Source organism: Equus caballus, chromosome 31, assembly GCF_041296265.1.
Source record: "Equus caballus isolate H_3958 breed thoroughbred chromosome 31, TB-T2T, whole genome shotgun sequence".
Lineage (NCBI taxonomy): Eukaryota > Metazoa > Chordata > Mammalia > Perissodactyla > Equidae > Equus > Equus caballus.
In genome coordinates, this window is record NC_091714.1 from 22,482,375 (window position 1) to 22,508,963 (window position 26,589).

The 26,589-nt window shown below is 41.2% G+C and overlaps 1 protein-coding gene across 1 annotated transcript in view; it reads left to right on the forward strand.

Moving 5' to 3' along the window:
- ADAT2 (adenosine deaminase tRNA specific 2) overlaps positions 1–26,361 on the forward strand; it is a 31,353-nt gene extending 4,992 nt beyond the window's left edge. Inside the window, exons 2-6 of the mRNA XM_023632867.2 lie at positions 15,893–15,997; positions 18,558–18,708; positions 19,890–19,996; positions 24,343–24,415; positions 24,512–26,361. Coding sequence (XP_023488635.1) covers positions 15,893–15,997; positions 18,558–18,708; positions 19,890–19,996; positions 24,343–24,415; positions 24,512–24,555 — 480 coding nt within the window. The 3' untranslated portion in view covers positions 24,556–26,361. The remainder of the gene's footprint in view (positions 1–15,892; positions 15,998–18,557; positions 18,709–19,889; positions 19,997–24,342; positions 24,416–24,511) is intronic.
- The last annotated feature ends 228 nt before the right edge of the window (positions 26,362–26,589 follow it).

Below are 26,589 nucleotides of genomic sequence, written 5' to 3' on the forward strand. Positions count from 1 at the left end.
CACATGTGGCTATTTAAATTTAAATTAAGGTGAAATAGAATTAAGTATCAGTTCCTCAGTCTTGTTAGCCACGTTCGAATATTCAATAGCCATGAGTGGCCAGTGGCTACCATATTGGACAGCACACATCAAAGAACACTTCCTTTACTACGAAAAGTTCTGTTGGATAGTGCTGGTCTGAAATGGTCACAGTTCCTTCACCAGTGTATGAGAATGTCCCACTAACTCTGGAATTATCACTCTTTAATATTTGGCAATGTTATAGGTGAGAGGTAACAGCTGTTACTTTTGTTGTGGTTGTTCTTTGATAAAGTTATCAAACTTTAAAGTTATCTGCTTTATTATTGTTTTGTAAAATCGCTATTTTTCATGACAGTTTTCTTTTGGAAAGCCAAACACATAATGAAAGTTACTGTTTTAATCATCACGGGGTGTAATTCTAAGGGTCTAGTTTTGGAAACAAATATAACAATCAGTAACAGTGTTGCACTCATTGTGTTCCAGACTCAGTGCTATGCACAGTGTTTCCTATGGGCCACAATATGTAAGCCCCGAGGTAGCCCTAGCAGGTGGGTATTATTACTGTCCTCATTTTCAGATGGCGACATGGAGGTTTAGAAAGTTAGAGAGCTGGTCGGGCTGGAGCTGTGATTTGAGCCCGGCCGTCTGTCTTCACCACCGGCTGTGTTTGGTTGCTTTCTGTTCTCAGACCTACACTCTGCTGGATTTCTCCTCCTCTTCAGTTTCATTACTGCGACTGCTATCCTAATTAGACATTTCGATTTTTTTCTTCTGTGTATTGCCTAGACATATTTTTTGCCCAATTTTATTATTAGTTTTATTTTAAAAATCACATTGTAGGAGCTCTTTGTATTTTATAGCTATTTCTAGGAATAATTCATAAGGAAGTGATGGAGATATATAGGGAAGTTCACTTGTTTATAGCAGTGAATTTGAAACAATGTAAATATCAAACAATAGGGGACGAGCTAAGTGAATCCTAGATGTTCATGTCCATGCAGAGGAATGCTGCAGCCTTAAAAAATCATGCGCTGAAAAAATGTTACCTAACATAGGGAAATGTTTATAATGTATTTCTAAATGAAAAAGGCAGACTGCTGAACTATATGTATAGTATAAATCTATTTGATGTTTTTAAAACTACAAATGTGTATATGCAGGCATAGGAAAAAAACCTGAAAAACTTCTGTCACAGAATAACAGCAGTGATCATATTTTGGGGTGTTGGGATTATTAGTGGTTTTTATATTATTATTTTATTTTTTTTAAAGATTGGCACCTGAGCCAACAACTGGGGCCAATCTTTTTTTGTGTGGGTGCTTTTTCTTCCCAAATCCCCCCAGTACATAGTTGTATATTTTAGTTGTGGGTCCTTCTAGTTGTGGCGTGTGGGATGCTGCCTCAGCATGGCCTGATGAGCGGTGCCATGTCTGCACCCAGGATCCGAACGGTGAAACCCTGGGCCGCCGAAGTGGAGCGCGTGAACTCAACCACTTGGCTGCAGGGCCGGCCACGGTTTTTATTTGTTGCTATGTGGATTTCTTACCCCCAAGTTTTCTGCCTTGAACGTCTTACTTTATAATTAGAAGGAAAGAAAGATTGTGTGTATATGTAGAGAGAGAGCGAGAGAGAAAGAGAAGAGAGGGAAAGAGAGAAAAGTTGCAGGTTTTCTAGAATAAATCTATTGTATATTATTGTACATGCATTTTCTATGTGCTTAGCATTAGTATAACATTGTGCTAGGCCTGAGGGAAATTCAGAAAGAACTCAAGCATAGATGCTTATCCATTTCAACAAATGTGAAATGATTGTTTCCCATGTTTTAGGCCTTGTGCTGGGTGCTAGGGCTGCAAAGCTGAGCAAGACAGGCTTGCTAGTGCCTGCATCTAGTGCTTGCCTGCCAGGAGCATACTGTTTCATTGATGGAACTATGCCACGCACAAATGAAAAAGTTAAAGCACGTGTCTGGGGTACAAAATAAGAGACAGATATAAAGTGCTATCAGATAATAGGTAACAAAGTCCTGAGCAAGTCAGTTAAGATAAGTTATAGGATGGTTTCTGAATTTTAAAAGGAAAAGAGCTGTGGGTTGGTGGAAAGGAAGGGAAAGGTTGACAAGGCAGAGGAACTGCCAAGTACAAAGAAATGGAGGACTTTGTCTTAGGTTAAAAGTGGTCCAGCTGTCTGTCTAGGACAGGGCTTCCTAACCTGGGGCCCAGGTTTTAGGGGGAATCTGTAAACTCTGAAACTAGAAAGAAAAATATTATGTGCATGTTCCTTTTTCACGTGACGGAGTCCAGAACTGTCTTCAGATTCTCAGAGGGAATTTTGGCTCCAAAAAGCTTAAGCCCCAGGGACCTGGAAGAAGAATGAAAAGTTCAGCTGATTCAGTTGGCTGGTGGGGAGGATGGGTGGAGGTTGAGAGGCTCTTAGTACCAGGCTGAGGAATTAAAATCGATGGAGGGAAAACAGAGTCCTTAGCAGTAGTAGTTGTAGCGTAGTTTAACCTTTTAGATGTTATTATTTTCTACCTAAGAGTTGTTCTAGCTAAACCGTCTTTTCCCCTAATTTATCTTCTCTTTCCTAGGAAATGTATTGAGACTCATCAAGAGGCTGTCCTAACTGCAGTCCATCCCGCATCTCACCCTAGTTTATAGCAGTGCTGACTTAGAGAACGAGAGTCTCTTTCATCCTAGAGTTGTCATCATCCGAAACTGGCAGGCTGGACTAGAGCAAAAGGAGGGACATGGAAAGATGAAGTGGGGATCAGTTTTGGGCTGGGAAGAAGAGAGATTTCATTCTTCAGTTTTGAAGGTTGTTAGTTTATTAATTTATGAAAGACCAGGTTGACATTCTAAGTAGTAACTGAGCCTTGCCCTTTCCCCAGAAAGACGAGATAGTCAAAAACCTACCTGCACACATTTCAGACCCATTTTGTCTGAGCTCTTTTGCATTCATAAAGAAATGATAAAGGCCAGCTGGGTGGCCTAGTCGTAAAGTTTGGGGTGCTTTGCTTTGGCAGCCCAGGTTTGGTTCCTAGGTCCAGATGTATACCACTCATCTGTCAGTGGCCATGCTGTGGTGGTGGTTCGCGTACAAAAAGGAACTTTGGCAACATATGTTAGTTAGCTCAGGGCAAATCTTCCTCAGCAACAAAAAAAACAAAAAAAGGAATGTTTATTTCCATTAAAAAAAAACAACAAATGATCAGACTTGACAGAAGAGTTGGTGGGAGCATTGGAAAGTATGAGATGGGATGTTTATTTTCAGCTTAGTTAAATCTCTTCTGAACTTGACAGCAAAGCAAATATGTATATTTTATATATGCCTATATACACATGTACTTTACACACACATTTTTTTGTTGAAAAGTGTTTCACCTCAATTCACTAATGTGGGGTTTTTGAGTTGTTCTCACCACCTCCTCCCTAACTCACCATTCTAATTGCTCACCCACTCATCATCAGTGTGGCTTGCTTGGTCATTCCTTATCAATATGTTATTTGCCCTTTTTAAATACTCCCATCACTTTTTTTTTTTTGAGGAAGCTCAGCCCTGAGCTAACATCTGCCAATCCTCCTGTTTTTGCTGAGGAAGACTGGCCCTGAGCAACATCCGTGCCCATCTTCCTCTACTTTATATGTGGGATGCGTGCCACAGCATGGCTTGACAAGCAGTGCCATGTCCGCACCCAGGATCCGAACTGGCGAACCCAGGCCGCCGAAGCGGAATGTGCGCACTTAACTGCTGCCCACTGGGCCGGCCCCTCCCATCACTCTTATTTTCTTTCTCATTTGGGCAGCCAGCCCTGGGGGTCTAGTGGTTAAGATTCAGTGCTCTCGCCACTGCGGCCTGGGTTCGTTTCCTGGGCGGGGAACCACCCCACCAGCCGTCAGTTGTCATTCTGTGGCGGCTGCGTGTTGCTGGGATGCTGAAAGCTATGCCACCAGGATTTCAAATCCAGCAGGGTCACCCATGGAGGACAGGTTTCAGAGGAGCTTCCAGACTAGACAGACTAGAAAGACGGACCTGACCACCCACTTCCGAGAAAACTGGTCGTGAATTCAGCTCTGCTTTATGCAGGGTCGCTGGGGGTCAGAGGTGACTCCACTGCACTAGCGACAAAATCTAGACGGCAACAAGTTACAGGAAGAAAACGGTGAGAGGGAGGAAATCGGGTCAGAGGAGATATGTTGGCTGGAAGAAACAAGAGAAAATCCAGGGGGCAGAATGAAGGTGCAGGCCGTCACTACAGGCCGGGGGGAGAGAGGCCGCAGCTGCCCCTGCAGCGTGGGCCCGGCCGTCTTCCGGCTCAGCAGTCAGGACCGGGAATGCCACTGGGCAGGGTGGTTCTCCCTCTCCCCTGCCACCTACTCTCTTCCACCTGCTCTTGGAGTCTCTTCTCCATGTTTGGCATGGCCACATAGCCACACAGACGGTCCTGTCACGTGGCCTCCCCACCGTTTATTCTCTTGCAGTCTTTTTAGCCTTAAACTTACCGCAGCTCACTCTCTTGCTAAGTGTTCCCTTTCCTTTTGTCCTTTGAACTTGACCCACTGTGAACCCGAACACTGATAAAGTACCTGATTAGTGGTGACTAGGGTGGAAAATAGAGGCAGAGCAGTGGCAGCATTCCCAGCAACCTGGCACCTGGTAGGCGCCCCACAAATATTTGTTAAACAAATGGGTGAATGGAGCCAGAGGCCTGGGCTCGAGTCCCAGTCTCTCACGTGGGCAGACACCATGCCCTCCCGTGACTCAGTCTCCTCATCAGCAAAATGGGAGATCACTGAACCTGTCTCTAGTTGTACACTAGACGAATTAGCGCAGAGTGCTTCAAATAGTTCTGGGTCAAAGTAAGGTTTTTAGAATTTATTTAATTATTTTATTGAGGTCATTTTGGCTTATAACATTGTGTAATTTCAGGTGTACATTATTATATATCGGTTTCTGGATAGACTGCATCATGCTCGCCACCAATAGTCTAGTGTTTATCGGTCCCCGTATGTGTGAGCCCTTTACATCTGTCCCCCACCCCCACCCCCGTCCCCTCTGGTCAGCACTGTTATCCTTATCTGTGCTTCTTTATCTTCCACATCTCAGTGAAGTCACACGGCGTTTGTCTTTCTCTGTTTGGCTTATTTCGCTTAACGTAATACCCTCAGGGTCCATCCATGTTGTCACAATGGGACAATTTTGTCTTTTTTTATGACTGATTAGTATTCCATTGTATATATATATGTATGTGTATATATATATATACACACACATATACACACCACATCTCCTTTATCCAGTCATCGGATGATGGACACTTGGGTTGCTTCCATGTCTTGACTGTTGTTAATAATGCTGCGATGAAGATAGGGGTGCATAAGTCTCTTTGAATTGTTGATTTCAAGTTCTTTGGCTAAATACCCATAGTGGGATAGCTGGGTCTTATGGTATTTCTATTTTTAATTTTTTGAGAAATCTCCATACTGTTCACTAATTCCATAGTGGCTGCACCCGTTTGCCTTCTCACCAGCAGTGTATAAGAGTTGCCTTTTCTCCACTTCTCCAAGACTTGTTACTTCTTGTCTTGGTGATTTTAGTCATTCTCACCATGGTGAGATGATATCTTATTGTAGTTTTGATTTACATTTCCCTGATGATTAGTGATGTTGAACATCTTTTCATGTGCCTGTTGGCGATCTGTATATCTTCTTTAGAAAAATATTTGTTCATATCCTCTGTCCATTTTTTGATTGGGTTATTTGTTTTTTTGTTGTTGAGTTGTATCAGTTCTTTATGTATTTTGTAAATTAACCCCTTGTTGGAAATGTGATTTGCAAATATTTTCTCCCAGTTGGTGGTTTGTCTTTTCATTTTGTTCCTTTGCCTTGCAGAAGCTTTTTAGTCTGATGTAGTCCTATTTGTTTATTTCTTTTGTTTCCTTTGCCTGAGTAGACATGATATGCAAAAAGATACTGCTAACCAATGTCAGCGTACTGCCTATATTTTCTTCTAGGACTTTTATGGCTTCAGGTCTTACATTCAAGTCTTTAATCCATTTTGAGTTAATTTTTGTGTATAGTGTAAGATAATGGTCTACTTTCATTCTTTTGCATGTGGCTGTCTGGTTTTCCCAACACCATTTATTGAAGAGACTTTCCTTTCTCCATTATATGTCTTGGCTCCTTTGTCTAAGATTAGCTGTCCTTAAATGTGTGGATTTATTTCGGGGCTTTGAGTTCTCTTCCATTAATCTGTGTGCCTCTTTTTCTGCCAGTACCATGCTGTTTTGATAACTATGGCTTTGTAAAATATTTTGAAGTCAGGGAGTGTGATAACCCCAGTTTTGTGCTTTTTTCTCAGGATTGCCTTAGTGATTTGGGGTCTTTTGTTGTTCCATATAAATTTTAGGATTCTTTGTTCTATTTCCATGAAGAATGTTGTGGGGGCCTGGAATTGTCCACCCCAAGATATGTCTCTTTGGCATGAGGATTATTTGGGGCTGGTTACTGTTAATAAACTGGAACAGGGAAGGAGGTTCTGAGGGTGTAACTTGCTTGCCCTTTGTTAGGAGACATTTACATTGTAAAGGAAATCTCCATCTGTAAGGGTTCCTCCCTCTCTGTACCAGGAAGAAGAAAGAGGATGACCTTATCTCTAGAAACTCTTAATCAATGCCAAAGGCAAGGACTTAAATCTGCATAATAATCTTATTCCTGTGTCTGGTAACCTCCTGTAACTGACTCCCCCCACCCCCAACATCCTCCTTTGTCTTAGCTGGATATGATATTTAAGGTGGGGGCTTCAGCCATTTTGGTGAGTTGCTCAGCTTTCCTGAGCCTCTCCCATGTGTACGTGTTACAAAGCTTTGTTTAATTTTCTCCTGCTATTCTGTCTCATGTGAATTTAATTCATTCTCTGGCCAGACGAACCCAGAGAGGGTAGAGGAAATGTCTTCCTCCCCTACAATGTCATTGGGATCCTGATTGGGATTGCATTGAATCTGTAGATTGCTTTACGTAATATGGACATTTTAACTATGTTTATTCTTCCTATCCATGAGCATGGAATATCTTCCCATTTCTTTATGTCGTCTTTGATTTTTTTCAATAATATTTTATGGTTTTCAGTGTTTAGGTCTTTCACCTCCTTCATTAAATTTTTTCCTAGATATTTTATTCTTTTTGTTGCAATTGTAAATGGGATTGTATTCTTGACTTCTCTTTTGGCTAGTTTGTTATTAGTGTATAGAAATGCAGGGCCAGCCCCTGTGGCCTAGTGGTTAAATTCAGTGTGCTCTGCTTCCATGGCCCAGGTTCAGTTCCCAGGTGTGGACCTATACCTCTCATCTGTCGGCGACCATGCTGTGGTGGCAGCTCACATACAAAAAGAGGAAGAGTGGCAACATCTGTTAGCTCAAGGTGAATCTTCCTCAGAAAGAAAAAAAAAGAAATGCAACTGATTTTTGTATGTTGATTACTGTAGTTGTTGATTATTTCTAATTGTTTTCTGGTGGATATTTTAGGGTTTTATGTTTATAGGATCATGTCATCTGCAAACAGTGAGAGTTTTACTTCTTTCTTTCCAATTTGGATCCCTTTTATTTCTTTTTCTTGCCTAATTGCTCTGGCTAAAACTTCTAGTACTATGTTGAATAAGAGTGGTGAGAGTGGGCACCCTTGTCCTGTTCCTGTTCTCAGAGGGATAGCTTTCCGTTTTTCACTATTAAGTATGATCTTGGCTGTGGGTTTGTCATCTATGGCCTTTGTTGTGTTGAGGTACTTTCCTTCTACACCCATTTTATTGAGAGTTTTTAATTGTAAATGGACATTGGATCTTGTGAAATGCTTTCTCTGCATCCATTGAGATGATCCTGTGATTTTTATTCTTCTTTGTTAATGTGGTGTATCACATTGATTGATTTGCGGATGTTGAGCCATCCTGGTGTCCCTGGAATAAATCCCACTTGATCATAGTGTGTGATCCTTTTAACGTATTGCTGCATTCAATTTGCAAATATTTTGCTGAGTACTTTTGCATCTCTGTTCATCAGCGATATTGGCCTGAAATTTTCATTTTTTGTGTTGTCTTTTTCTGTTTTGGTATCAGATTAATGTTGGCCTCATAGAATGAGTTAGGAAGCACTTTTTTCAGAATAGTTTGAGAAGGATAGATATTAAATCTTCTTTGAATGTTTGGTAGAATTCTCCAGAGAAGCCTTCTGGTCCTGTTTTCTGAGAGATTTTTGATTGCTGTTTCTCTCTCTTTACTTGTGATTGGTCTATTCACATTCTCTATTTCTTCTTGATTCAGTTTTGAGAGGTGATATGGGTCTAAGAATTTATCCATTTCTTCTAGGTTATCCAATTTGTGGGCATAGATATTTTCATAGTATTCTCTTATAATCCTTTGTCTTTCTGTGGAATCTGTCGTAACTTGGTTACCCTGTCATTTCTAATTTTATCTATTTGAGCCCTCTCTTTTTCTCTTAGTCTGGCTAAGGCTTTGTTTATTTTGTTTATCTCCTCAAAGAATCAGCTCTTAGTTTCATTGATCCTTTCTACTGTTTTTTTAGTCTTTATTTCTGCTCTAATTTTTAGTATTTCCCTCCTTCTGCTGACTTTGAGCTTTGTTTGTTCTTCTTTTTCTAATTCTATTAGGAGTCGTGTAAGATTACTTAAGATTTTTCTTGTTTTGAAGTATATTTATATTGCTATAAATTTCCCTCTTAGCACCACCTTTGTGTTTGCATTTTCATTTGTCTCCAGGTATTTTTTGATTTCTCCTTTAATCTCTTCATTGATCAAATAGTTGTTCAGTAGCATGTTGTTTAGTTTCCACATATTTGACACTTTCCCAGGCTTTTTCTTGAGTTGATTTCTAGTGTCATAGCATTGTGGTTGGAAAAGATGCATGGTATGATTTCAGTCTTCTTAAATTTATTGAGGCTTCCCTTGTTTCCCAGCATATGGTCTATCCTTGAGAATGTTCCATGTGCACCTGAGAAGAATGTGTATTCTGCTGTTTTTGGATGCAATGTTCTATATATATAAGTCTGTCTGGTCTAGTTTCATTTAAGGCCATTGTTTCTTTGTTGACTTTCTGTCTGGATGATCTATTGGTTGATGTAAGTGGGGTGTTGAGGTCCCCTACTATTACTGTGTTGCTGTTAATTTCTCCCTTTAGGTCTGTTAATAGTTGCTTTATATACTTTGGTGCCCCTGTGTTAGGTGCATATATATTCTTAAGTGTTATGTCCTCTTAGTGGAATGTCCCTTTGCTCATTATATCCTGCCTCCCTTTTCTCTCCCTGTCTTTTTTTATCTTGAAGTCTGCTTTGTCTGATATAGGTGTGGCTACGCCTGCTTTCTTTTGCTTGCCATTTGCTTGGAGTATTGTCTTCCATCCCTTCACTCTGAGCCTGTGTTTGTCTTTAGAGCTGGGATGTGTTTCCTGGAGGCAGCATATTGTTGAGTCTTGTTTTTTAATCCATCCAGCCACTCTGTCTTTTCATTGGTGAATTCAGTCCATTTATATTTAGAGTGATTATTGATATATGAGGCCTTAATACTGCCATTTTATCTCTCATTTTCCAGTTCAATATTTCCGACTGCCATTTCAGTTTGGTGGTTTTCTGTCATGCTTTTTTTAGTTTTCTCTTTATTTGTGATTTGTGGCTCTGCTCTGATTTTTTGTTTAGTGGTTACTATGACATTTGTATAACAGATCTCATAGATGAGATAGTCCATTTTCTGATAGCCTCTTATCTCTGTTAGCCTAAGTAGGTTCCATCCCTTTTCACTTCCCCTTGTATGTTTTTGTTATCACAAATTATTCTTTTGTGTATTGTGACTTCACAGTTAATTGAAGTTTTTATATTTATTTTTGATGCTTCCTTTCCCTTTATCTTTTATAATTGTTTGCTAATCTGTTTTGGTAGAGAGCTGCAGTTTTCTGATTTTTCTGTGTATTTATCTCCTTGTTCAGAGCTTTGTAAATCTTTGCCCTTTTGTTTCAGGTAGGAGGGTTTCCTTTATCATTTCTTGTAAGGGAGGTCTGGTGGCGATGAACTCCCTCAGCTTTTGTTTGTCTGGGAAAGTTTTTATTTCTCCATTGTATCTGAAGGATGATTTTGCTGGATGGAGCATTCTTGCCTGATAGTTTTTGTCTTTCAGTATTTTGAATATATCATCCCATTCTCTCCTAACCTATAAAGTTTCTATTGAGAAATCTGCTGAAAGCCTGACGGGGTTCTTTTGTAAGTTATTTTTTTCTGCCTTGCTGCCCTTAATATTTTTTCTTTGTCATTGACTTTTGCTAATTTTAATATTATATGCCCTGGACAGGATCTTTTTGCATTGATGTAATTAGCAGTTATATTGGCTTCATGTACTTGTAAGTCCAGTTTTTTCCCAGATTTGGGAAGTTCTCAGCTATTATTTCTTTGAATAAGCTCTCTGTTCCCTTCTCCTTCTACGATACCTATAGTCCTTATGTTACTTTTCATAATTGAGTCTTATGTTTCTTGAAGAATTGGTTCATTTAGAAAAAAACTTAATTCTCTCCTCTACTCCACTTGAAGCATTTCTAGATTTCTATCTTCTGGGTCACTAATTCTCTCCTCCATAAGGTCTGCTCTATTTTTTATGCTTTCTACATTATTTTGTATCTCATTAATTGTGTTCTTCAAATCCAGAATTTCAGTTTGGTTTTTTTTCAGGGCTTCAGTCTCTTTGGTGAAGTACTCCTTCTGTTCATTAATTTTATTCCTCAGCTCATTGAACTTGCTGTATTTTCTTGTAACTTGTTGAGTTTATTTATGACAACCATTTTGAATTCTCTCTCATTTAGATTGTAATCTTCTGTGACTTCAGGCTTGGTTCCTGGAGAGTTGCCATTTTCCTTCTCTTCTGCTGTGTTTCTGTAGTTCTTCATGGTGTTTGATGAACTGATCCTCCACTGGCGCATTTATGGTAGTATCTGGTCACAGATTCCATCTGCCACTGCTGGAGGTTGGCAGGGGCTGTGTTTTCTGTTCCCATCCCGTCTACTCATAGTTGTGCTGGTCGGGTGCTCTGTGTTTGTGTAAGCTGGCTGCAGCTGCTCAGTGCATTGTACTGGTGTGGGTGGGGCTGCTGAGCTTGGCAGGTGGGTTACAGCCCAGTGCTGTACTCAGTGGGTGTGTTGTGCTCATGCAAGTGGGACACCTTCATGCAGTCTGGGCCACAGAGCTTGGCAGGTGGGTCTGACCTGGCTGCTGTGCTAGGCAAGTGGGGCGCCTTTGTGCAGGCTGGGCTCCCACCACTGGGTGACGACTATTTGGGTGTGCTCACCCACACCTGCAGTAGGTGGGTATACCCATGGGCCAGGCTGCCACTCCAGAAGCATTTGCGTGTGGGCCAGGCTGCCCCCACCTCTACTCGCAGTCCACTAGCCACTATGTGAGGATCTGAGACATGGATTGTTGCTGCTGGTTGGGGAAGGGGTCCCTCCCTTAGTTCTGCTGCTTCCCTGGGGTTCAGTATACACCCACCTTCAGGTGTATAGCTGCGTGGATCTCTCAGGCATCCTGTTGGGTTGTGTAGCAAATCCTCTGTTGGTTAATGGATGTCTGTTTACTTGTAACTTAGAGGGGAGAGACAAAGGGAACAACTCACTCTGCCATGATGCTGACATAACTCTTCCAAAGTAACTTTTCCAGTAAGTTGTAAGCTCTTATTATTTGTAAGCTCAGAATCAGCACACTTGAGTTATAGACATAATAGTCTGTTATAATAGTTAGAAACCAGAAATTTGACCTATAGATAAGTCGCTCTTTAAGCCACTGGGTTTCATTTCTGCCGTTCCACCCAAATGGCGTCTGTATCACTGACCCTTCTTTCTTGGCCTGGTGTGTTTCTCAGGTCTTTCATGACACCAGACGTTGTTGGTTTTCCTCCTGCCTCACTAGGCATCTCTTGTTAATCTCCATTGTAAGATGCTTCTTGTTTACACCACGTTTATTTTTTTAACTTTTCATTTGAAGTAATTATAGATTCCAGGAAGTTCCAAAAAAGTATACAGGAAGGCCCATATACCTTTCACCCAGTTTTCTCCAGTGGTAACATTTTACATACCTGTAGTACAGTGTCAAAACCAGGAAGATGATGTTGACGCACTCTGTAGAGCTTATTCGGATGTCATCAGCTTTATATGCACTCGTGTGTGTGTGTGTGTGTGCGTGTGTGTATGTGTAGTTCTTTGCAGTTGCGTCACGTTTAGTTTTGGTTAGTCACCACCAGAACTGCTGCATCACCACAGGCTCTCTCATGCTACCCCTTTATAGTCGCTATCTCCCGTCAAACCCTAAACCCTGGCAGCCAGTCGTCTGTTCTCCATACCTGTAATTTTGTCATTCAGCAATGTTACATCCATGAATATGTAACCTTTTGCGATTTTTTTCATTCAACATAATTCCCTGGAGATCCATTCCAGTGCTTGAGTCGATCAGTAGTTCATTCCTCCTTGCTGCTGTGTAGTTTTCCATGATATGGATCTTGCAATTTCTTTAACCATTCAGCTGTTGAAGGACAGTTGGGTCATTTCCAGTTTTGGGCTAATAGGAGTAAAACTCCTGTGAACATTTGTGTCTGTGTATGAACTTAGGTATTGTGTGAGCATAAGTTTTCATTTCCCTGGTAAATGCCCAAGAGTACAAATGCTGGGTCATATGTTAACTGCATATTTAGCTTTTTAAGAAACTGCCAAACTGTTTTCCAGAGTGGTGTACCATTTTACATTCCCACCAGCAGTATATGCGTGATCCTCTTTCCCCTCAGCCTCACCAGCATCTGATGTTTTTATTTCTGTTTTAGCTGTTGTGATAGGTCCGCAGAGATAACGCATTATGGTTTTAATTTGCATTTCCCTAATGGTTAATGATGTGAGTATCTTTTCTTGTACTTATTTGCCATCCGTATGTCCTCTTTGGTGAAATGACTCTTGCCCATTTTCTCATGGGATTGTTTGGGTTTTTTACTGTTTTACTGTTGAGCTTTGAGAGTTCTTTATATAGTCCAGATACCTTTGTTGGATCTGTGGTTTGCAAATATGTTCTTCCAGTTGTAGCTTGTGTTTTCTTCCTCTTTACAGGGTGTATTAATTTCCTATGGCTTCTGTAAGAAATTAGCATGAACTTGGTGGCTTAAAACAATACAGATTTATTCTCTTCTGGTTCTGGAGCTAGGAGTCTGCAGTCAGCCCACGTGGCTGGAAGCGCATCAGCTGGTCTGCGCCCTCTGGAGGCTGTGGGGCAGGCTGCGCCTCCTTGCCTTTCCCTCTAGAGCAAGGTGCCATACTTGGCTCATGGCCCCTTCCTCATCTTCAAAGCCAACAATGTGGCATCTTCACAACTCTCCCTTTGCCTCTCTCTTATAAGGACAATTGTGATTGCATTTAGGGAGACCTGAATAAGCTAGGGTAATTCCCCTATCTCGATCCTCGACAGATATTTGTTGGATGAATAAATGATTTCTCTCTCCTGTGTACCTGGGGTTGTATATAATCCTAAGCCTGTTTTAAATAACCTTCTTAGTGTGATGAGTGCCTTAACAGCACTGGTACTTAGCATCTCCATCCTCCCTAGCTGTCAGTCCTCCTGGCTTTCTTTTCCATAGTAGCCTGTGGTGCATTTGTATATTTATTTGTATATATTCACCAATTGGATGTCTTCAGACTTTTCAACTTTGCCTAGACGGGGCACACTTTAACCATTTTTACAGAACTGGACAGAGCTTGCCTCTGGATATTCATGACATGGTCCTGAAGAATACAGCCTTATTGCTTCAGATAGCGTCTCCTCATGTCTCTCCTGCCCAGCTCCGTCCCACTACCCTGGAGGAGAAAGGAGAGGTCCAATTCGCTACCACTATGTGCTTCTCCATTCACCTCTCTTGGCTCCGTGAGACGTTCAGTGTCAGTTGAGCATGGTTCAGGTAGCTAAGGAACCCGTGTTAGCATTGTGGTAGTAGGAGGTTATTGCGGCTATAAATACAGTGTTGCCGGGAGTAAGAGGCTAGTGCGGGAGATGGAACACCCTGCTTTCACTCTGTTTATGACTTTCTGAATATAATGCCTTCAACTTTACACTCTCTATGCCCTACGGTGTGTGTCAATACCTACAGTAAATGGGAACATAGTCTTCCAGAGTGTCATTGGGCTTTCCAAAATAAATGCCGTGTCTCTCTATAAACAGCTGTACTTGGACTGCAGTGAGATAGAAATGCTTCTGTACTAGTCCAAGGGCTGCGTCCATCCTTTACTCTCTCTCAACAGCAGGATCGGGGAGTACCCAGATGTAAACTTTGCTCTCTGCCTGAAGGAGTGTTCTTTAACCATCCTGGGCCCCCCAGGTGCTGGAGTTCACTCAGCCATAGGGCTGGATGAAAAATGGACGGCTGGTGATAGAGGGGAAACTTTGCAAATATAGTAACTGGTTTGCCATTCCCAGGATGGTGGTGGTGGAAGTGTTCCTAAACTTATTTTTCTTATGTATATTTTCCAGTTGAGGTGTACTTTCCACACAGCAACATGCACAGGTCTTGAATGTAACGTTCATTCAGTTTCGAATGATGCAAACATCTGTGTAAGCAGCACCCTTTTCAGGATAAAGTTTTCACCACCCCAGAAAATTTCCTTATTCCCTTTCCAGTCAGTCTACACATCCCCTTCCATGAAGCAACCACTGTTCCAGCTTCTATCATTGTAGTTTAGTTTTGTCTCTTCTGGGACTTCTCGTGAAGAGTCATACAGTATGTGACTTTGTTTACTCAGCCTGTCTGAGGTTCTTCCATGTCGTGTGTGTATCAGTATTTTGTTCTTTTTATTGCTGAGTTGTATTCCACTGTGTGAAGATGCCACAGTTTGTTTATCCATTCTTTTGTTGATGGACACCTGTGCTGTTTCCAGATTTTCGCTATTACGAATCAAGCTATTATGAACATTCTTTTTCAAGATTTTTTACATGGACATATATTCTCCGCTTTTAAATAAATACTTAGGAGGGGAATTTATTCATAGGCTATGTGTATCTTTACTTTTTAAAGAAACTTCCAGAATGTTCTTCACTGGGGTGGTGCCATTTTTATACAGAGTGTTCCTAAACCTGTATTATCTCACTTAGAGCAGAAATTGTGGGCTCAGGGAGACATCTGGTCTGGTCACCTTTATGCTGTTGGAACTCTGGAGGATATTTCCTATCATTTTTAGAGAAACGAAAAAAATTAAGTAGAATTTCAACAAGGAAAGAATTTTAATAAAGGACTTATAAATGTTAGTTATTCTTCTACCTCTTTGCAAATATATACTCTCTCTGAAAAAGTCCGTAGACCCTGACAATTTAAAAACAAGAGTCACTTGAGCCAGCCCTGATGGCCTAGAGGTTAAAGTTCGGCTCATTCTGCTTCAGCAGACTGGGTTCTTTTCCTGGGCGCGGAACCACACCGCTCATCTGTCCGTAGCCATGCTGTGGTGGCAGCTCACATAGAAGAACCAGAAGAACTTAGAAGCAGAATATACAAGTGTGCACTAGGGCTTTGGGGATGAAAGAAAAAGAGAGTCAGTAACAGTGTTTTGATCACCTCTGCTTCCGATGAAGCAGAAATCAGGGAGCTCAGGATCTACCAAAGGGTGTTTATTCCTGAGTCTCCCTTAATATCAACACAGCAGAGGACACGGCACTAACTTCGGAATTCTCTCCGAGAAAAGGGAAAGCTCAGCTGCATTTCTTTGTTCTAGTGTTTATATATGTGTATACTGCTCATGCTGTGTCTATTTCTTTCTTATGTAGTCTTTTCAAGGATTGAACATTACGTCTTTGATTTTCTACTTTGTCTTTCAGGCCAAAGAAGCCCTAGAAAATATTGAAGTTCCTGTTGGCTGCCTTATGGTCTACAACAATGAAGTTGTGGGGAAGGGAAGAAATGAAGTTAATCAGACCAAAAATGTATGTGAGTTCAGTAGTATAACCGCCAACACTGGCAGTGATGGTGGGCTTGGAGAGACTTTGTCGCGGAAGACAGGTCTGTGTTCAGTCCCGTAGGCATCAGTGGAGAGGCAGTCTCCCTAAACGTCTCTTTTTGAATGCCTTCTTTTCTGATTATAAAAGTGATAACGTTTTTTTTTTAAATTTGGAAAATTCATAAAAATTTAATGAAGCAATAAAATCTTCAGGGCTAATTTTCTATTTCATGGAGTTTCACTTTAACACTTGAGGGAAACCCAAGAGGGGGTTTTCTTAGATTGGAGTGTCAGTGCAGAAGAAATGAGTCTATTCCCGTTTTAAGGAAATCTCATATATGAAAATTCCACTTTATGAGACACATCAATTTAACTTGTATTGCATTCTTTGGTACCTTTAAATAACGTGTTCCTCCTAGTAAATTAAAAAATCACCCTCAATTTATAACTGTGGAGATATAAAAGGATTGTATAAAGGAAACTATTCCTGTACCAGATAATTCAGTGAAATAAAAGCCCCACCTCCTGCTGCCTCTGGGCCTCCATGGAGTAGGTGCACTTTGGGAGCCTGTGTGACGTTTAATTTATTGCGGTTAGGTTGAGAAGTTGGAGAATTAACGGATCACTTCTTAAACACAGTATCACAACAGTGTGTCCCAGTAAGTATAAATGGAGTATCAAGTGTTAGGATTATCAGAAGTACTAGGTGGGCTTAGGGATAGCTTATAAGCGTAACATGACTCACACAGACTCTGATCTCATCATGTGATCTTGGAGCCAGAGAACAAACTGGTGTTGGTCCTCGTGCTACGTGGACTTAAAAGTTCATCCATCACATCTATTGAAAAGAAAACTGAGATTTAGGGAAACACATGCAAAGTAGGAACCCAGATTCACAAAGCAATTATGTGGCTACCAAATTACTTGTGAGATAAGTAATCAACATAACACAGCAATTGGTGAATATACAGATACTTATTTGGGAGTGGAATTCTGTGTTTGAAATAATTATCATATCTCCTATTTGTATTTTGTGATTCAGTACAGTATCTTTAACAGGAGATCTTTGTCCTAATAACATCCATCTAACCCCCAAGAACCTGGGTTTCTTTTATACCTTGAAACTAACCTGGATTGATTTTGGTATTCTGTGTCCTATAGCAGATTACCCCATAAACATGGTATGGAAAGACTCTTGACTCCAAATGAGGAGCCCCGAGTCCTCCTTTTGGCTCTGTAACCACCCTCACCTGCCTGTCACCACCACCATCACCTCGCCCAGCTGTGTATCTTTCATATGTCCTAACTGAGCTCTGGTTCTTCAGTGGTAAAAGAGGAAGTTGATCGAGGTGATTCACTTCAACAACTATTTATTGAGAACTAGGGGGAGACTTTTTTCAGGGGTTCTGAATCTGATTTTTAAAAATACTCAAGTTGGGGAAACGTTTTTTCTTTAAGCTCCCAGTTGGTTCTGGGATAAAGCCAGGGTTGGGAACCTCTTCCCTAAAGGACCTTCCAGCTCTGAGTTTATAGTTTTTGGCTGGCATCGCCCCCACCTGCCTCTGGCTTCCATGGTGCCTTGAGCTGCACTGCCAGCACCCTGCCCTGGGTCACGGTAAAGGAACACCTTTCTGTTTGCCCCACCAGATTTGACGCTTGTTGAGGACAGAGGCTTTTTATCTCACACAGAATTTAGTGCAGTGGCTTGTATACAGTTAGCACCCAGCGTAAGTTTGTTGATGAGTGTGCTCATCATGAATGTTATAAACGATTAGTGCATAGCAGAGTACATACAGAGCATTATGTGGCACGGTGCTTCATGTAATTCAGATTGCTTTGAGAGGTAGATACCAGTGAATCCCATTTTATATATGGGGAAATCACAGCTTGGAGAAGTTATGTGACTTGCCCAAGGCCACATAATTAGGAATATCATAGTCAGGATTCAAATGTAAGTAGTTGATTCCAAATGCTGTGTGATTTCTTTCCTTTCTGCTGCTGCCTCTTGTGAGGTATCTGAGGCTGATAGCAAATCTCTGCTTTTCTCTAGAGTCTGCCAGTATATAAAATCTCATCCCAAAGAGAGTGTAAGTGATGACATTCCAGTAAACTAAATATAGATTTGCTTAGAGCGAGGTCAGTGACAGCCTTGAAAACACATTTGAAACTGGAGCACAAGCTTATGAAAATTTTAAGCTTCCCTTAAAATATTCAGAAACCTAGGCTCATCTTTTTTTCCCAAGACACAGCTTCTCTACGGCATTTTAATTGAGAGAACATCCCCTAAGGCACTTAGTTACTTAACTAAAAATATGGCATAATTCATCCCGCATCTCAGATTAGGTGTCTTTTATTGGTGAGTTCATGGTACTTGAACTGGGAAATAGCTTGTCAATTGCTAAGGGTGTCTTAAAGCTTTGTTCCTTAAAATGTTGGCAGGAACTACAGGTCCATGAAAAACGTATTTTCGTATTTACTTTTGAATCTTTGTAAGATGCAGTTACACGTAGCAAACAGTGTCAGCGCAGGCACTTCTCTCTTTTCAGGCTACGCGCCACGCGGAGATGGTGGCCATCGACCAGGCCCTGGCCTGGTGTCGCGGGCGCGGCAGGTGTCCGGCCGAGGTCTTCGAGCGCGCCGTGCTGTACGTCACCGTGGAGCCGTGCGTCATGTGCGCGGCCGCGCTCCGCCTCATGAGTATCCTTGGCTCCGGGGGCAGCATCCCCGCCCCTTCCCGCGAAACCGGAGTCTGTTTCCAACACGTGAAAACAGATTTATGAAACAAATTTCAGGAGGGCCACATGATACAATATAGTATCCCGTGGCCAAAAAAATTTTGGGGAAGGACTTTTAAGTAATTAAATTACCTCTTTGTTTTTATTCAGTAAACATATAGCTATTAAATAAGCTAGAGAAAGAAAAGCTTAGAACTACGTTAAACAGTTCTTTAAAGAAAAATCGTAAGTTAGATTATAAAACAGTGTGCCTAGGAAAAGATCTGAAGAATAGGCACCCCAGTTTTGCCTTTGGATGTCAGATTATAGGTGACCTAAAAATTTTGTTTCTCTGTTTATATGTTTTTGTTTATTTTTGCTATGAACATCTATTATAATGTAGGAAAAGTTTTAAATTAGGAGTAAATACAAAGTAAAAACCAAGTCATTTATGGTAATTGTAAATCAATGGGAAATTGACAAAGTTACAGCTCTGAATTGTGTCTTTCAGAGTAAGCCACTCATTGCAGCAAGTTGGTCTTTTAAAAAATTGTTTGATAATTCAAAAACGCAGTTTCGTGCTTGCATATTTTGTGTACTTTTCTTTGTATGTGTGAATAGTTTTATCACTTTAAAAATAAGGCAGAGGTTTTGAGTATGATAACATGTACACATGCTGCTTTTTAAAGACGGGTGTTATGGCTATTTCTCCCGTCCTGCTTTACAGAGTGGCTCAGCTTTAGTGTGTTTTGTATTGGGGCACAGGTTATATTTTATTTGGGGAAAGAACAGGGGACAATCGGTGATGTTGAAAAGAAAATCCCTGGATTAAATTCCTGCCTTTTTTCTGGCTCCAGTTCTCTAATGATTCTGAAAAAGTGACTTAGGAAAGACCAGAGTGAACACCAAATGATGAACATTTACCAAGCATATATGCAGTTTTCATTTTTTTTTGCAATTTTGAGATGTTAATTTCCAAATCTTTTAAACTTCCTTCTTTTGTGTAACTGGATTGTACGATTTTTAGGACTAAGCCAAAGCTTCATTATTTTTAAGTGTAGCATGAGTTTTTTTCTCCAGGACGACTGGTATGAACTTGCCCTGGTTTTGTCATGATACACCCTTGAACAGCACATTCTCTGCAGGACCTTAATTCTTTCTTATAAATTCCACTGGTTGTATATGGCTGTCAGAATGAACGATTTGGTGGTTGTGGCTCTGTTCTAAACATTGCCTCTGCTGACTTACCGAATACTGGGAGACCGTTTCAGGTAATATGACCAGCTTATGCTTTTTCTTTCCTTCTAAGTACTTTGATCTCGTTACGGTCTGGGCAATAGTTAGCACGTGCTCAGTACACCAAAAAGCCGTGCTAGAACCGGGCAGACTCTTGTAACCTCTGGTCAAGTTCATTTATGCTGCAGTATAAGATGACAGGTAATCATTTCCAGGTGAGTGCCTAGCTCTCTTAGTCAATGGAAGCTGTCCTGAAGGAGAGTCCCCAGCCTTCCAAGGTGTCTTCTGACAGTCTTCACCCACGCCTTCAGGCATGTTTGAAGACACACTGCTCTTGGTGTTTCCCAATGAGAGTCCCCCACTCCGTGTTCTCCCAATTTTGTGTGAAGCTTGGCTTCTGTCAGTGACAGTAGATGCCTTTTCTGGTGAACGCACAATATTTTGCACACATTCAATCATTTTGCTTGATTGCCGTGTACTATTTTTCGTGTCTAGCAGTCAATACCCGTATTTTCATTATTTTTTCCCCTGCCTTTTTAATGTTGAAATTTTCCCCAGACCCAAGAATCCACATTTCTTTCATGTTCTCTTAGAAATTCTACATTCCCTTTCATCTTGCCACTTCTTCCAAAGTTTCTATGTTTAAGGCTGTGAGCAGTGGGAGTTTATATTTCAGAGTTTGGCCAGTAGATGCATCCCAGTTTTCATGAACCAGTTTAATTGTTTTTTTCTTCAAGATGTAAGGTTAATCCTAAAAGTATTATGCTTTAAAAAGAAAACGATTGGGACCGGCCCTGTGGTGGAGTGGTTAAGTTTGTGCACTCTGCTTTGGTGGTCCAGGGCATTTCTGGTTCAAATCCTGGGTGCAGACATGGCACCGCTCATCAGGCCACGCTGAGGCGGCGTCCCACATGCCACAACTAGAAGGGCCCACAACTAAAAATACACAACTAGGTACCAGGGAGCTTTGGGGAGAAAAAGGAAAAATAAAATCTTAAAAAAAAAAAAGAAAAAGATTTAACAAATGCTGAACGTGGTGGGCAGTTAACTTGGAAGACCTCAGATATTCTTAGGAGAATATTAAGTACCTATGAAGGGCTAAATTTGGCTGAATCCCACTGAGAACAAGTTTTGGAAAACATTCTATTTTGAGTTTTCCCAGCCGAACATTAGCTTTCCTAACAGCTCCTATACATTTGAGAATAGATGACTTTTAACATCCCCTCTGAAAGGAAATTGTAATAGAGTGATGGAAAGTAAAAAATACACTTATCTTGATCATTAAAAAAATCTGCAAAGTGATTTGATTTTTCCCATGACTTCTATTAGTGGCTTAAATTTTGCTTACATAACTCTTTGCAAGTGAATTGTTGACCCTGTACTTCCTTAATTAGAAAGATCTAAAGAATTTCTCAAAGCTTCTGGGCAGAACAAAGATGATCCCTGGGCTACAGACATAGGTGGAACATTTCTGTCCAGCCTGTCTGACATTGTGTGCACAAACACAGCAGAGTTAATCTGGCTGAACCCAATTATAAGTTCATTTGCAGTGTATATATCTGGCCAGATTGGCTCCATTGAAATGGATGGCCATGGTTCGACGCTGTATCTCCAGATTTGATGCCAAATTAGTTTTGTTTTTTTAAGTGTTTTGAGGTTATGAAGAAAACATTGATACCCCAGGCTTCTGGATGCTGTTTTCTTCCTTTATTTGGCTGGGCAGGGTGGGGGGTTTGTGGGATGTGGGATGCTGTTTTTGTATTGCAGAATTATAGATTCTTTTAATACTATATTATAAGCAGCATTAAAGTTTACAGAGCAGACCTACAGAGCTATTCTTTTCAAAGAAGATGGTGATTAATATATAATACTTACCTGTTGTGTTTTTAAACATTTATTCTAATAAGAATGTGTTCTTTTTATTAAAACCACAAATTTGTAGCTATAATGAATACTTGAGAAGATTATCTTGGTATCTTAGATGCAGTTTCTCTCTTCACCTATAACTCACTGGTTTTCATCCCTGACTGCATATCAGAATCACCTGGAGAGCTTTACAAATGCCTGTGCTCAGTCTCCAGCTTCGACCACCTGAATCAGAAGGCTGCTGGGGGGCAGAGGGGAGAAGGGACTACATGGGACGAGAACATTGGTATTTTTCTAGAGAGCTCCCAAACGATTCTGCTGAGCAGCCAAGGTTGAGAACCATGGCTCTAACTTCACGTGAGACGAAAACACTTTGTGCATGTGGGTGCTTGTGAGAGCAAGAGGAGAGGTGGGAGCCCTGGGGACCAGGAACTCAAACAGCCAGGAAGAGAAGGGGAAGGGCCAGTCATGCTTAGAATGATGAAGGGTTCAGAAGCCAAGGGAGGAAAGGGTTCTCAAGGAAGCAAATGTGGTCAGTGGTCTCGGCGACTGCAGAGAGCTGAGGAGGTTGGAGAGACCAGTATTTTGGTCAGTAGGGGCCCTTGGCACGTCTGAGAGGGCAGCTTCCGTGGAGTCCTGGGGAGCACAAGCCAGTGAGGATGAGGTTGAGGAGGGAATGAGAGTAGCAAAAGTGATGGCCATGATTCTGAAGTGTTCTCAGGGAGGAACAGGGAGCAGCTTGCCTTGGGGCAGGGAAGAAGGAAGGTTACTGTTTTGTTTTGTTTTTCAGCTTCATTGAGATATAGTTGACATGTAATGTGGTGTAATTTTAAGTTGCACAGTGTGATGATTTGATACCCGCATGTATTGTGAAATGTCTACCATAGTGAGGTCAGTTAACTCACCCTTCACCTCACGCAATTACCACTGTGTCATGGTGGTGGTGGTGGTGAGAATATTTAAGCTCTCCTCTCATAGCAACTTTTAAGGATATAATACAGCATTGTTAACTGTAGTCAGCATGCCAGTACCTTAGATCCCTGGAACTTATTCCTCCTCCTGTAACTGGAAGTTTGTACCCTTTGGCCGGTGTCTCCCCGTTTCCCTCACCCCTCCACTCTTGGCAGCCACCATTCTTCTCTCTGCTTCTATGAAGAAAATATGATATGTGCACACACAGTGGAATATTATTCAGCCGTAGAAAAGAAGGAAATCCTGGCATTTGTGACAACATGGATGGGTCTCAAGGGCATTATGCCAAGTGTAATAAGTCAGACAGAAAGACAAATAATGTCTGATCTCACTTATATGTGGAACCTAAAAACATCGAACGCGTAGAAGCTTCTTTGTTTTGATGGGGGAAGTTTGTGCAGGCTTTGTAGGCCTCGGCAAGAACCGATTGAAGGCACAAGAGAAAGGGAGAGTCATTCTGAGCAGTGGCCCAGAGTGGTTGGTTCACTAGGCCCCTGTGCTGGTGCTCGGTGTTCCTTCCTCCACTGTGCCCTGCTTCCAGGCGCTCCTCCCTGGAATCTCTGTTCATTGCATCATGTCGTGCACCTCAGAAGGCTGCAGTTTGTCACGTCCACACTCCTGTAACTGCCTTAGAGCCCTATATATTTCAACCTCGTTTTATCTCTTTGATTTCTTTCCTTATGCTCCCTTAATAATCACCCACCCCCAACCTTACACACAGCCCAAGCTTATTCTTCCTCGTTCCCTGAAATGCTCTGCTCAGTCTCTTTACATATTCTCTATCATTAAGGCAAGTTCAAGTTTCGTCTCCTTACTGTTATTACAATTTCTTATTATTTCACATGTTGATCTCTTCTCTCCAGTTAGATACCAAAGATAGAACAAACTAAACACTTAAAAAAATCCTCTATAATAAAAGTCGACAAATTTTTTGTGTGAAGAGCCTGATGGTAAATGTTTTAGCCTTTGTGAGCGATTCATGTCTCTGTTGCATATTCTTCTTCTTTTTGTTTTTTAACAATCCTTTAGAAATATGAAAACCATTCTTAGCTGACCATTTGTAGCTGTGGACTGCCAACCCCAGCTCTGTAGGATCAGATGCTTATTGGGCCACCAGAAAATAACAGCTGATAAAAAGAGCTGGTGGCTCGTGAGCACTGAGGATATGTCAGGTACTGAACAGATGTTACTATACTAAATCTCGTTCAGTCCTCACAAAATCCTTCTGTCTCACTTGCTGTAATTACCTGCATTTTACAAATGAGGAAACTGAGGCATAGAGAGTTTATCTTACCCAAAATCACATAGCTAGTAACTTCAATGGTAGTTGATTGAGAAATAATTAGTTGATTGAGAGTGATGTCTGATCGAGGCCTTATATTTTCTTTTGGCAATATACTTCCTTACCCGTGTTGCTAATATGCACAAAGTATTAATACTATCTGAAGTATGTTTGCTAATTATGTATGTGTTGCTGTTTTTATGGGATACAACACACACTTTCATAGGCCTGTGTTCATTCTCAACTCTCTCATTTCATCAGTGTGTTCCTGGGTATCGGGCCGAGGAAGCAGTGGAGATGTTAAAGACCTTCTACAAACAGGAAAATCCAAATGGTCAGTTTCCCCTACTGTATGTAACACTTCTCACTTAAAAAGTCTGACTTGGGCTTACCTCTTCATTTCTCTTTTTCTTTTCTGTTCTTTTCACAGCACCAAAATCAAAGGTTCGGAAAAAAGAATGTCAGAAATCCTGAACTTGTTCTAATGAAAGACTAATGCCTCTGGATGAAATTCTTGGACTGAAAGCTGTTGACATCATTGAATCATATGTTTCTATATTGTCCTTAACCGGCGGGAAGATGGTCTCTCATCATTTGCTCTGTTAAGGGAACAAATTAGCACTTTTTAAAAAGTCTGACAATTTTAAACAACTATTAGCTTTTCCACAAGCTGAAAACATTTTAAGAAGGGGAAAAATTTGGGGCCGGCCCTGTGGCCAAGTGATTAAATTCACTTGCTTTGCTTCAGTGGCCCGGGGTTTCCCAGTTTGGATCCTGGGCGTGGACATGGCACCGCTCATCAGGCCATATGAGGCGGTGTCCCACATGTCACAGCCAGAGGCACTCACAACTAGAATATACAACTATGTCCCAGGGGGCTTTGGGGACAAGAAGAAGAAGAAAAAAAGAAAAAGAAAAAAAAGATTGGCAACAGATGTTAGCTCAGGTGCCAATCTTTAAGGAAAAGATAAAAAGGGAAAAAAATTAAAGATTGAGGTTTTAGAAATTAGGAAGCTGTGCATGCACTTCCTGCCAAAACCACTATGCCCAGTCCAGGAAAGTGCTGACTTTCAGAAGAGGTGCACTCAGACCCAGTTGCCCGGGATGCGTCGGGACTGGAGTGTGGCACGCGACAGACACCTGCTCCAGGCCTGGTGTTTCAGAATCGAATTCTTCATTCTTTGCAGCCACTGTGTTCTCCAGGGCGTTGGCGGCGTATGACTTCCTTGGAAATTGTATATGAATTATATACATACAGACCATGATTATATGGTTCTTAGATCAGACTTTTTGCTTTTATGAAGCATTTAGAGAAAATGCATACTTTTAGAACAAGTGCGTGTCATTTTTAAATTACAGCATATTTTTATAATAAAATTTATACTTCCTTCTTTGAAGATGGATAGTCTTGAAAATAAAAGATAAAAGCATAAATGGGACAATTCCTTCTGTGTTAGTGAGTATACTGTGCCAGGCTCTGCTTGTTATTGAATCAGTGAATGAAACAAAGAGTCCTGCCCTCGTGGAGCTTCTGTTCTAGCAGGGAGGCCACTAATAACCAGAGTGGGTTACACAGGATGTCAAATGGTGATAAGAATTATGGCAAAATGAGAAAGAACAGGGCAAACGGGGTAGGCGTGCCATTTGGTGGTAGGAATGCTGGTTGCAGAATTAAATAGAATGGTTAATTTAATCTGAAATCAAATACGGTCATTTCTTTTTATAAGAATCCAGATTTAGAATTTAAAATCTAAAATTTAAAAATGTGAATGCAGCCCCGGAGAGGTACCCACAGCAGAGAGTCGCAGACATTCCCGCTTCCTGCCTGCGGAAGGGTTGGCTCTGAGGCGAGTGCAGCTTTGCGGACCCGCCATGCACCACGTCTGCCCAGGAGGGGGCCTCGCCGTTCCACCAGAAGCCCAGCTCCAGGCCCGGCAGGGCAGCTCCTCCGTTGCATTTCTGCAGTGGATTCATTTCCTTGATGCAAAGCATCTGTAGTTGTTGGTTCTGCGATTTGAGCGATGTCTCTGACTTGTTTGTTTTGAGTTACATTACAGGCTGGAATGCAATTGTGGTGAAAGTATTTTTATATTGCTGAGAGCAGCAGCTAATCACAGTTACATGCTTCAGAGGATTTGTAATTGCTGGGTTTTTGTACGTGTGTGTTTTTAACTGCATTTGAGAAGTTTTATGGAGAGGACTATGTAAGATTTTAAATCTGTAATAATGTTACATGTACCTTCTCTTCAATTTCTTCTTTAAAAATTATCTTCTCCTTCAGTTTTAGTGCTTTGACTTGTTTGTTCCTTCTCGCAGTTGGTCCTAGTTCATTTCTGGCTCCTTCTGCTTCTCTGCAGCAGACTTTGCTACACTTCTTGTCCTCAGATGGTTCTCTCAGGGATGATTTGTAGACAGGAAACCTGGAATCTTGATCCTCTGGAGAGCACCACTCAGTATGCCACATAGGTTCTTGGTAAACATTTGTTAAGTAAAATTATTGATTGAAAT